This window comes from Nerophis ophidion, linkage group LG14 (genome assembly GCF_033978795.1).
Source record: "Nerophis ophidion isolate RoL-2023_Sa linkage group LG14, RoL_Noph_v1.0, whole genome shotgun sequence".
NCBI classification, from domain to species: Eukaryota; Metazoa; Chordata; class Actinopteri; order Syngnathiformes; family Syngnathidae; genus Nerophis; species Nerophis ophidion.
In genome coordinates this window covers 44270410-44284159 of record NC_084624.1, presented here as the reverse complement: position 1 = coordinate 44284159, position 13750 = coordinate 44270410, and the positions used below count along the sequence as shown (strand labels likewise).

The following is a 13750-nucleotide window of genomic DNA, read 5'->3' as shown; positions in this document are numbered from 1 at the left end:
CCGCCCGATTGTAGCTGAGATAGGCCCCAGCGTCCCCCGCCACCCCGAAAAGGAATAAGCGGTAGAAAATGGAGATGGAGATGGATGGTCCTAAAAGATCTCAGTAAGATATTACAGCTTGTTGCTGAGATGTGATGACCTATATTGAGTAAAACATGCTTGAAACTAAAGTATCAACTGTTGCAAAGCTGTGTCATCAACAAACACAAGTATAAAACTACTTTTTTAAAGTAATCATTTCTTATTTCAAGCATGAAAAAAAAATTATGACTTTGACACAATTCATATAGTAGTTGTCAGGTTCAAACACTGATGGCATCTTTTAAACAGACAAAGAAGCAAGGAATCAAACAGACAGAATTACATTTGGCTCAATGAGGAGAAAGGCGTAGACCTGTGCCCTTGTACAGTGTTCCACCACGCTCTGACGAAAGATTGTACGCCTCCTTTTTTTATTTGGACTTTCCCTGATTATATGGCAACAGCTGTTTCTAAAGGAAGGGGGGTCGTAAACAGCCGTGGGCTTATGGTTACAAAACAGTTCAAAGAAAAGGTGCCTGTAGGGGAGTCAGGTCCTGCTTCCTCTCCACTTTATAGATCTCGGTTCAAGACAAAATCATCTTCCATCCATCCATCCATCCATCTTCTTCCGCTCATCCGAGGCCGGGTCGCGGGGGCAGCAGCCTAAGCAGGGAAGCCCAGACTTCCCTCTCCCCAGCCACTTCGTCTAGCTCTTCCCGGGGGATCCCGAGGCGTTCCCAGGCCAGCCGGGAGACATAGTCTTCCCAACGTGTCCTGGGTCTTCCCCGAGGCCTCCTACCGGTTGGACGTGCCCTAAACACCTCCCTCGGGAGGCGTTCGGGTGGCATCCTGACCAGATGCCCGAACCACCTCATCTGGCTCCTCTCGATGTGGAGGAGCAGCGGCTTTACTTTGAGTTCCTCCCGGATGACAGAGCTTCTCACCCTATCTCTAAGGGAGAGCCCCGCCAAACAAAATCATCTTGTTGATTACAATAGCTCAAAGAAACCCACACCTTCATGTCGCTTCCCAGACTACACAGTGGAGTTTTATAAGCCTTTTGATTGGTAAGATTAAAGACCGTTTTTGTCTGCTCGCCAGGTAATCATTGAAACGCAATGTTTTGTGATAACTTAGATACAATTATTCTGACAGTAGTACAGTTGTTATTAGTGAGAATATACTTATTTTAAAGTATTTTTAGGTTCATTTGAGTTTAGCTAATTTTACTTGTTTTGGAAAGTCTTGACAAGCCAAATAAGATAATTTTGCTTAGTTCAAACAAGATAACCCCAATTTTTTTTTTTTTTCTTGTTTTTGAACACTGCCTTTTTGTAGTGTACAAATAAAATGTCTCCTAGAGCAGTGTTTTTCAACCACTGTGCTGTGCCGCGGGATATTGTCTGGTGTGCCGTGGGAAATTATGCACCTTCACCTAATTGGTCCAAAAAATATGATTTGCAAATCAATAATTATAATCTGCAAATAATGTGTCGTCGTTTAGTGTCTGTGCTGTTTAGAGCTCGGCGGGGTAACCGTGTAATTCTCCATGTCAGTAGGTGGCAGCAGGTAGTTCATGGCTTTGTAGAAGTCGGAACGCGTCGAGGATGGTTTGTCATAGGGCTGGGCGATATGATCTTTTTTTAATATCTTGATATTTTTAGGCCATGTCACGATAATCCATATATATCTCCACATTTTGCCTCAGCCTTGAATGAACAATTGATGCATATAATCACAGCAGTATGATGATTCTATGTGTCTACATTAAAACATTCTTCTTCATACTGCATTAATATATGCTACTTTTAAACTTTCATGCAGAGAAGGAAATCACAACTAAGTCAATTGACCAAAAGTGTATTTATGAAACAGTTATTAAGCAGTGGCACAAACATTCATGTCATTTCCAAAACAGAAAGTGCAAGATTGTCAGAGACATTTTAAAGCAAGCTTCTAGTGCACTTTTGTGCATGATGTCACTAAGATATCAAGACAACAATCCTCTTGGGATGGTTTCCTACTGGCTCCGCTGCGAACGGGACTCTCGCTGCTGTGTTGGATCCGCTCTGGACTGGACTCTCGCGACTGTGTTGGATCCATTATGGATTGATCTTTCACAGTATCATGTTCTCATAGTCATCATTGTCACCGACGTCCCACTGGGTCATTATTGTCACCGATGTCCCACTGGGTGTGAGTTTTCCTTGCCCTTATGTGGGCCTACCGAGGATGTCGTAGTGGTTTGTGCAGCCCTTTGAGACACTAGTGATTTAGGGCTATATAAGTAAACATTGATTGATTGATTGAACACTAAATTAAAGTGCACTTTTTGTACAGAACGCCACTACAATAGTTTAAAACAAATAAAGTGCACTTTTGTGCATGATGTCACACAAGATATATTTCAATAAGTGTCAAATAAAAATGTGCAGCATAATAGGAAATCAAATAGTGTTCGTCCTTCGCTATGTGGTAGGTTCCTGCGGACATTATCTCCTTCTGTTGTTGACTATTTTTTTTCATATGGTGTTGATCTGGAAATGTTTGCCTCGGCATTTTGCTGGTGTGGGCATGTGGCTCCACATGGAGATGTTGACATGCGGAATAAGCACTCTTCATTCTCTAGCGGGTGACTTTTCAAATGATGCATAGTAGTAGTAATGCTACTTTTTGTAGCAACGTTTTTGCCCCACACTTGACAAATTAAAGTTGTCTATTCGACATATTCCCAAACCACCGCCAGACGATGGACCCCCTGCTGTTTTTCTGGGGAATTAATTCTTCCTTCGTCTGTTATCGGATTGGCACCTTCTTTCTCTCGTATTACCACTCGCAAGGCTCCACAAGCATCACAGCTAACGTTACCCATGCTGCTACCTCTCTGCTCCACGAGGGCGTATACGTATGTGATGTATGACGTGACAGTATGTGACGTATGTAAGAAGGTGCCCTTGCCGAGACAAGAAAGAGTGAGAAAAGCCTGTAGTGTAAAAGCAACTGTTTGAGAACGTATACTCTAATATCACGATATTGTCATTTATGTATCGCACAGCGACAAACCCATGATATATCGAGTATATTCCATATATTGCCCAGCCCTAGTTTGTCGCGATCCCAATATGCAGAGCACAGCGGTTGACAGCCTGCAGGTAAAAATGTATGTTAAGCTTAAACCTAAAACGAACAAAATGCCATACCCGCTAAGAAAAGACACTGAATCATAGGGATGGCTATGCAAAACAAAAGTAAAACTGACCTGGCTAGCAAGTAAACAAAAACAGAATGCTGGACGACAGCAAAGACTTACAGCGTATGTCCGTACATGACTTGAAAATCAACAATGTCCCCACAAAGAAGGATAGCGTCCATACAACTGATTTAGCCATGTTTGCCAATACAAAGCCGGTCAGGCAATAGCACTCAAAGGAAGTGTGAAGCTGCTACAGGAAAACACCAACAAAACAGGAAGAGCCACCAAAATAACAGCGCAAGACAGAAACTAAAGCACTAGACACAGGAAAACGACAACAAACAAAAAAAAAAAAAGATAACCCGTTGGAGTTTAATTTTTTAACGTTTCTGCTGGTGGTGTGCCTCTTTGTGTTTTCAATAAAAAAAAGGGCCTTAGCTAAAAAAAAAAAAAGGTTGAAAAACACTGACCTAGAGAATTGTAAAATTCTATATCAACTCGGAACAACACAATGAAACTGGAAAAATGCTCTGATATATATATATATATATATATATATATATATATATATCCATCCATCCATCCCTCATCTTCCGCTTATCCGAGGTCGGGTCGCGGGGGCAGCAGCCTAAGCAGGGAAGCCCAGACTTCCCTCTCTCCAGCCACTTGGTCTAGATTCTTCCCGGGGGATCCCGAGGAGTTCCCAGGCCAGCCGGGAGACATAGTCTTCCCAACGTGTCCTGGGTTTTCCCCGTGGCCTCCTACTGGTCAAACGTGCCCTAAACACCTCCCTAGGGAGGCGTTCGGGTGGCATCCTGACCAGATGCCCGAACCACCTCATCTGGCTCCTCTCGATGTGGAGGAGCAGCGGCTTTACGTTGAGCTCCTCCTGGATATATATATATATATATATATATATATATATATATATATATATATATATATATATATATATATAGGTCATCAAATCTCAGCAACAAGCTGTAATATCTTACTGAGATCATTTCGGACCAAAACCCTTAAAACAAGTAAAACACTAACATAAAATCTGCTTAGTGAGAAGAATTATCTTATCAGACAGAAAATAAGCAAATATCACCCTTATATCGATGTAAGATTTTTCATCTTATTCAGATTTCAGTTTTTGCAGTGTACCGTAGAGCAGTGTTTTTCAACCACTGTGCCGCGGCACACTAGTGTACCTTGAGATATTGTTTGGCGTGCCGTGGGAAATTATGTAATTTCACCTAATTGAGTTGAAAATATTTTTTTGCAAAGCAGTAATTGTCTGTGTTGTCAAGAGCTCGGCAGAGTAACCGTGTAATACTCTTCCATGTCAGTAGGTGGCAGCAAGTAGCTAATTGCTTTGTTGAGGGTTTGTCGTGATCACAATATGCCGACGACAGTGGGAGGCACGGTGCAGGTAAAAAAAGGTATCCAATGCTTAAACCAAAAATAAACAAAAGGCGTTGAAGTTTAAGGGTGGCTAAGCAAAACCAAACTAAAACTGAACTGGCTGAAAAGTAAACAAAAACAGAATGCCGGACGACAGCAAAGACTTACAGCGTGTGGAGCAGACGGCGTCCACAAAGTGCATCCGTACATGACAATCAACACCAAAATAGGAGCGCAAAACAAGAACTAAAACACTACACGCAGGAAAACGGCAAAAAGTTCCAAATAAGTCAGGGCGTGATGTGACAGGTGGTGACAGTCAGAGGTGGGTAGTAACGCGCTACATTTACTCCGTTACATCTACTTAAGTAACTTTTGGGATAAATTGTACTTCTAAGAGTAGTTTTTATGCAACATACTTTTACTTTTACTTGAGTATATTTAGAGAGAAGAAACGCTACTTTTACTCTGCTCCATTTATCTGCAATCAGGTCGCTACTCGCTACTTTTTTTTATCGATCTGTTAATGCACGCTTTGTTTTGATTTTGTCAGACACGCATTCAAAGTAGGATCTACGCATGCCTGCGTTTCACCAATCAAATGCAGTCACTGGTGACGTTGGACCAATCAAACAGAGCCAGGTGGTCACGTGACCGTCACACGGAGAACCCGACATGTTGAAAAACTTATTGGGGTGTTACCATTTAGTGGTCAATTGTACGGAATATGTACTGTACTGTGCAATCTACTAATAAAAGTATCTATCAATCAAAAGTGAAAAGGAAAAAAGACACTTTTTATTTCAACCGTACTTCCCGTCAAAAGCCTAAAGACTGATTGCACAGTTCCTGTCTTCACAATAAAAGTGCCGCTCCATCGCGCCTGCGCTAACAAAATAAGAGTCTCCGAAAGCCAGCGCAAACAAACTAGCAAGCTACGGAGTTTGCCGCCAATGTATTTCTTGTAAAGTGTATAAAAACGAATATGGAAGCTGGACAAATAAGATGCCAAGAACCAACGACTTTCATGATGTATTAGACAGAAAGGAGGAACTTTTTTTTCTCCTCCATTTGAACATGTGGACATTATCAGCAATACTGTCTGATTCCAATCAATGCAAGTCATCAGAATCAGGTAATACACCAACTTATATTCTTGTCTTCATGAAAGATAGGAATCTATATGTTAAACATGCATGTATATTCATTAAAACACCTTTAACGTGAACAAAAACGGCAAAATAAATAAATATAAACTATATACTGTATATATAAAGGTATATATATATATATATATATATGTGTGTATGTATATATGAGGTAGATCACCTCGACTTGGTCATTTATTAAGTAATTGATAAACGTTGAAAAACTTATTGGGGTGTTACCATTTAGTGGTCAATTGTACGGAATATGTACTGTACTGTGCAATCTACTAATAAAAGTTTCAATCAATCAATCAATCAATCAATCAATCAATAAATGCCCACTGAGCCTATGGTGCTGTTAAGTTATTATGGCTCAATTTGCCTTGATTTTTCTTATTTGAATGTATTATTATTTAATATATATTATTGTTTTAGTTGCTTAAGAGATATTCCTGGCTATGAATTTGCTCATTGCTATTTTTATTTTTTTGTGCATTATTTGTTGCCGTAATCATTAAACAAACAGGTTACTCATCAGTTACTCAGTACTTGAGTAGTTTTTTCACAACATACTTTTTACTTTTACTCAAGTAAATATTTGGGTGACTACTCCTTACTTTTACTTGAGTAATACATCTCTAAAGTAACAGTACTCTTACTTGAGTACAATTTCTGGCTACTCCACCCACCTCTGGTGACAGTACACCTACTTTGAGACAAGGGCTATAGTGATGCATGCTTGGTTATGCTTTGAATTCATATCCAACAACTGCGAGAACAACTTTTTACTGTCAATATCGGCTGCTCAGTGGTGTGCCTCTGAATTTTTTTCAATGGAAAAAAATGTGCCTTGGCTCAGAAAAGGTTGAAAAACACTGCCGTAGAGCATAGGTGCTGGTCCCAAGGGTGCTAAATTCTTTTTCCCCACCATGCAAAACTACGCATGCTCAGAAAAATAGCCTCAGATTCACCACCCGTCCAAGCACCCACTGGCAGAAATGTAAATCAGCGCCTATGCCGTAGAACAGGGGTAGGGAACCTATGGCTCTAGAGCCAGATATGGCTCTTTTGATGACTGCATCTGGCTCTCAGATAAACCTTAGCTGACATTGCTTAACACAATAAGTAATGAATTATTCTGCTGGTAATCACGATGTTAAAATAACGTTCAAAATATAAAATATTCTCATGCATTTTAATCCATCCATCCATTTCAACCGCACCTGTTCAAAAAATAATAATGTTATTAAAAATAATTAGAGACTTATTATGCTCTAAAAAATGTGGTTTTACTTAAAAAATGCACGCATTTAGTTGTATTCAATGTTAAAAAATATGATATGGCTCTCACGGAAATACATTTTAAAATATTTGGCTTTCATGGCTCTCTCAGCCAAAAAGGTTCCTGATCCCTGCCGTAGAGTATAGATTTCCAGGTAACAGGAATTGGTACCCTATCGGTTCAAAGGTGAAAGGTACCCGATCCTTATTTCTGGTTGATCTAAACTTGCATTCAGTGGATTTGGAATACATTAAGAAAGCTGCAACGTTCTCTGACAGGAATTTGTTGAAAAATTCCGCATGTTGCTTCCCAAAGAGGCAACCCCGTCTCCTGAGCACATCACCAAACTGTTCGCCAGGATAGGCTTGGACCGGAGCACCTACCAAATAGGACACACTAAGGTAAGGCAAATGTATGGGCTCAGACACTCAAGTCTATTACATTATTGCCAGCTTAACCCCCCCTCTTCCCCATAGGTGTTCCTTAAAGAAAGGGAGAGGCAACTGCTCCAAGACACCCTCAACAAGGAGGTAATGCATCACATCATCGTCCTCCAGCGCTGGTTCCGCACTTGTCTGATGAGGATGCACTTCCTGCAGAAGAGAGACGCCTCCCTCATCATACAGGTACTATTTCCAAAGTGGTGCACATGCTTCACCCAACACACTAGGATTTGAAAGTCGAGGTTCCAAAATTGAGGCTTTAATAATCCTTAAAGATGGGAGGATGAAAGAATCTGTTTTTCAAACGTGTGAAGAATGAAATGGCAACATTACACTTAAGTGTAGCACACACGTTTTTTATATATATATATATATATATATATATATATATATATATATATATATATATATATATATATATATATATACACAAACATTCTTTCCATTTGAGTTGGGAATTTGTGTTAGATGTAAATATAAACAGAATACAATGATTTGCAAATCATTTTCAACCCATATTCAGTTGAATATGCTACAAAGACAACATATTTGATGTTCAAGCTGATAAACACTTTTTGTTTTTGCAAATAATTACCTTTCGAATTTGATGCCAGCAACATGTAACAAAGAAGTTGGGAAAGGTGGCAATAAATACCGATAAAGTTGAGGAATGCTCATCAAACACTTATATGCAACATCCCACAGGTGTGCAGGCTAATTGGGAACAGGTGGGTGCCATGATTGGGTATAAAAGCAGCTTCCATGAAATGCTAAGTAATTCACAAACAAGGATGGGGCGAGGGTCACCACTTTGTAAGCACATTTTCGAACAGTTTTAGAACAACATTTCTTAACGAGCTATTGCAAGGAATTTAGGGATTTTACCATCTACGGTCTGTAAAATCATCAAAGTTTAGAGAATCTGGAGAAATCACTCCACGTAAGTGATATTACGGACTTTTGATCCCTCAGGCAGTACTGCATCAAAAACCGGCATCAAAAACCGAAATCAGTGTGTAAAGGATATCACCATATGGGCTCAGGAACCCTACATAAAACCACTGTCAGTAACTACAGTTGGTCGTTACATCTGTAAGTGCAAGTTAAAACTCTACTATGCAAAGCCAAACTCATTTATCAACAATATCCTGAAACGCCGCCGCCGGCTTGGCTTGCCCCGAGCTCACCTAAGATGGACTGATGCAAAGACGAGTCCACATTTCAAATAATATTTGGAAACTGTGGACGTGGTGTCCTCCAGAACAAAGAGGAAAATAACCATTCGGATTGTTATAGGCGCAAAGTTCAAAAGCCAGCATCTGTGATGGTATGGGGGTGTATTAGTGCCCAAGGCATGGGTAACTTACACATCTGTGAAGGCACCATTAATGCTGAAAGGTACATACAGGTTTTGGAGCAACATATGCTGCCATCCAAGCAATGTCATCCCTGCTTATTTCAGCAAGAAAATGCCAAGCCACATTCAGCACTTGTTACAACTACGTGGCTTCGTAAAAAAAGAGTGCGGGTACTTTCCTGGCCAGACCGGTCTCCCATTGAAAATGTGTGGTGCATTATGAAGCGTAAAATACGACAGCGGAGACCCCGGACTGTTGAACGACTGAAGCTCTACATAAAACAAGAATGGGAAAGAATTCCTCTTTCAAAGCTTCAACAATTAGTTTCCTCAGTTCCCAACCGTTTATTGAGTGTTAAAAGAAAAGATGATGTAACACAGTGGTGAACATGCCCTTTCCCAACTACTTTGGCACGTGTTGCAGCCATGAAATTCTAAGTTAATTATTATTTGCAAAAAAAGAATAAAGTTTATCAGTTTGAACATCAAATATCTTGTCTTTGTAGTGCATTCAACTGAATATGGGTTGAAAAGGATTTGCAAATCATTGTATTCTGTTTATATTTACATCTAACACAATTTCCCAACTCATATGAAAACGGGGTTTGTATAAAATATTAACATTGTATATTTAGATTCTTATACACTATTATTTAAGTATTTTATTTTATCGCTTAAATTTAGTTTACATGCGTTTTAAAAATAGCACATTAACTTGGAGAAAACTGCAGTATTTTCAGATTATTTACTGCTTTGGGAATGTAAAGTCTTAAATTGCTGAGCCTGGTGTTTCAGAGGAACTGGCGAGAGTTTTCGGGGAACCGGAACAAAGCTGCCTCCGTGATCCAGACTGCATGGCGCACGTCACTGAAGAGGTCGGAAAAACGGGCCGAAACACCCGATGCTGAGAATTCCACAAAAGGCCGACGTGGACGAGTCCGGTACGTTGTCTCGAATTAGTTTTATTTATTAACTTCACCATGATGGCTCTAGCTGCAGTTTAAGTTCCATGAGTGGTCAGCATCCAGCAGCTGAATTTAGCTTTGCATGCGCTTTGCATGTGCTTTGAAATGTTATCTGTAACATTCTCAATGAACTCCTAAGCGGTGCAGTCAAACACGTTTATATCGACAACCCGTCTGTGTGAATCTGGTATTTCCCGGTCCATAAATTTTCTTATTATTTCTAAATAAGGCCCACTTAAAGGGGAACTGCACTTTTACGGAAGTTTGCACATCATTTACAATCCTTATGAGACAAAAACGCGTGTATTTTATTTTTGCATTCTAATTTGTAATAATCAGCTCATTCTAGGTGGCTCGCAATGGTGCTAATGGGGCTACTGTAATTAATTTTACCTCCTACAACACTCTAAAAATGCCTCCAAAAAGCGCCAACAATATTTTATTTACATTTCTTGACCTGAATAATAACCAACTATTCAATCAATCAATCAATGTTTATTTATATAGCCCCAAATCACAAATGTCTCAAAGGACTGCACAAATCATTACGACTACAACATCCTCGGAAGAACCCACAAAAGGGCAAGGAAAACTCACACCCAGTGGGCAGGGAGAATTCACATCCAGTGGGACGCCAGTGACAATGCTGACTATGAGAAACCTTAGAGAGGACCTCAGATGTGGGCAACCCCCCCCTCTAGGGGACCGAAAGCAATGGATGTCGAGCGGGTCCAACATGATACTGTGAAAGTTCAATCCATAGTGGCTCCAACACAGCCGCGAGAGTTCAGTTCAAGCGGATCCAAGACAGCAGCGAGAGTCCCGTCCACAGGAGACCATCCCAAGCGGAGGCGGATCAGCAGCGTAGAGATGTCCCCAACCGATACACGGGCGAGCGGTCCATCCTGGGTCTCGACTCTGGACAGCCAGTACTTCATCCATGGTCATCGGACCGGACCCCCTCCACAAGGGAGGGGGGGACATAGGAGAAAGAAAAGAAGCGGCAGATCAACTGGTCTAAAAAGGAGGTCTATTTAAAGGCTAGAGTATACAGATGAGTTTTAAGGTGAGACTTAAATGCTTCTACTGAGGTAGCATCTCGAACTGTTACCGGGAGGGCATTCCAGAGTACTGGAGCCCGAACGGAAAACGCTCTATAGCCCGCAGACTTTTTTTGGGCTCTAGGAATCACTAATAAGCCGGAGTCTTTTGAACGCAGATTTCTTGCCGGGACATATGGTACAATACAATCGGCAAGATAGGATGGAGCTAGACCGTGTAGTATTTTATACGTAAGTAGTAAAACCTTAAAGTCACATCTTAAGTGCACAGGAAGCCAGTGCAGGTGAGCCAGTACAGGCGTAATATGATCAAACTTTCTTGTTCTTGTCAAAAGTCTAGCAGCCGCATTTTGTACCAACTGTAATCTTTTAATGCTAGACATGGGGAGACCCCAAAATAATACGTTACAGAAGTCGAGACGAGACGTAACAAACGCATGGATAATGATCTCGGCGTCTTTAGTGGACAAAATGGAGCGAATTTTGGCGATATTACGGAGATGAAAGAAGGCCGTTTTAGTAACTATTAGCAATATTGTTATTATAAACACTTATGCAGACAAACTATCGTGCAGCCGCAGTGTTTACAAACTTAGTTGCTGCTCGTGGTCACCTGCACTGCAAAAAGTCAGTGTTCAAAAACAAGAATACAAAATACAAAAATGAAGGGTATTTTATTTGAATTAAGCACAATTATCTGCCAATAGAACAAGAAACTTTGGCTTGTCAAGACTTTCCAAAACAAGTTAAATGAAGCCAAAGATATGTTAAAATAAGTATATAGATATGTTAAAATAAGTATATTCTCACTAATAACAACTGCTCTACTATATGAGTACGCATTTTCTATTGTTTCATTGAAAATAAAACAGAAAAGTCCATTTGGCTGTCATCTGTTTTCATTACGAGACACAATTGTGTCAAAGTCATGATTTTTTTTTTATGCTTGAAATAAGAAATGATTAGTTTTATACTTGTGAGTGTTGATGACACAGCTTTGCAACACTTGATATTCTAGTTTCAAGCATGTTTTACTCAGTAAAGGTCGGGGGTTGCATGCGGGTCTTTAGTGCCGACATAGTGGCTCTCTGGAGCTTTTTCAAAAATGTTTGAAAAATGGAAAAATATTTTCGGTTTTAATATGGTTTCTGTAGGAGGACAAACATGACACAGACCTCCCTATTTGTTATAAAGCACACTGTTAATATTAAAATTCACTGTTTCGAGTAATTGGCGAGCACAGTTTTGTTCCATTAATTTTGCTGGTCCTTGAACTCACCGTAATTTGTTTACGTGTATAACTTTCTCCGACTTTCTAGGACGTGTTTTATACCACTTCTTCTTCTGTCTCATTTCGCCCAACAAACTTTTAACGTTGTGCATGAATGTACAAAGGTGAGTTTTGTTGATGTTATTGACTTGTGTGGCGTGTGCTAATCAGACATATTTGGTCACTGCATGACTGCAACCTAATCGATGCTAACATGCTATTTAGGCTAGCTGTACGTACATATTGCATCATTATGCCTCATTTGTAGATATATTTGAGCTCATTTAGTTTACTAAATTGGCCATAGTGTGTGAATGTGAGTGTGAATGTTGTCTATCTGTGTTGGCCCTGCATGTCCAGTGTGTACACCGCCTTCCGCCTACTTGCAGCTGAGATAGCCTCCAGCGACCCCAAAAAGGACAAAGGGTAGAAAATGGATGGATGGATAGTTTCCTTTAAGTCCTCTTGATTCAATTTATATCTCATGACACACTATTATGTTAGATCCACTATGGACTGGACTCTCACACTATTATGTTAGATCCACTATGGACTGGACTTTCACTATTATGTTAGATCCACTATGGACTGGACTATCACTATTATGTTAGATCCACTATGGACTGGACTCCCACACTATTATGTTAGACCCACTATGGACTGGACTTTCACTATTATGTTAGATCCACTATGGACTGGACTTTCATAATATCATGTTAGACCCTGTGATGAGGTGGCGACTTGTCCAGGGTGTACACCGCCTTCCGCCCAAATGCAGCTGAGATAGCCTCCAGCAACCCCAAAAGGGACAAGGGGTAGAAAATGGATGGATGGATAGTTTCCTTTAAGTCCTCTCGATTCAATTTATATCTCACGACACACTATTATGTAGACCCACTATGGACTGGACTCTCACACTATTATGTCAGATCCAGTTCGGACTGGACTCTCACACTATTATGTTAGATCCACTATGGACTGGACTCTCACACTATTATGTCAGATCCAGTTCGGACTGGACTCTCACACTATTATGTTAGATCCACTATGGACTGGACTCCCACACTATTATGTTAGACCCACTATGGACTGGACTCTCACTATTATGTTAGATCCACTATGGACTGGACTCTCACTATTATGTTAGATCCACTATGGGCTGGACTCTCACTATTATGTTAGATCCACTATGGACTGGACTCTCACACTATTATGTCAGATCCAGTTCGGACTGGACTCTCACACTATTATGTTAGATCCACTATGGACTGGACTCCCACACTATTATGTTAGACCCACTATGGACTGGACTCTCACTATTATGTTAGATCCACTATGGACTGGACTCTCACTATTATGTTAGCTCCACTATGGACTGGACTTTCATAATATGTTAGACCCTGTGATGAGGTGGCGACTTGTACGCCGCCTTCTGCCCAAATGCAGCTGAGATAGCCTCCGGCAACCCCAAAAGGGACAAGGGGTAGAAAATGGATGGATGGATAGTTTCCTTTATGTCCTCTTGATTTAATTTATATCTCATGACACACTATTATGTTAGATCCACCATGGACTGGACTCTCACACTATTATGTTAGATCCACTATGGACTGGA

At 40.5% G+C, this 13750-nt stretch overlaps 1 protein-coding gene across 7 annotated transcripts in view; it reads left to right on the top strand.

The window, feature by feature from the left end:
- The window catches only part of myo9b (myosin IXb), a 138618-nt gene that overhangs the window by 81291 nt on the left and 43577 nt on the right, over positions 1-13750 (top strand). For all 7 annotated transcript variants that reach the window (XM_061920830.1, XM_061920829.1, XM_061920834.1 and 4 more), the window contains exons 21-23: positions 7318-7440; positions 7516-7665; positions 9635-9780. In XM_061920830.1, coding sequence (XP_061776814.1) covers positions 7318-7440; positions 7516-7665; positions 9635-9780 — 419 coding nt within the window. The remainder of the gene's footprint in view (positions 1-7317; positions 7441-7515; positions 7666-9634; positions 9781-13750) is intronic.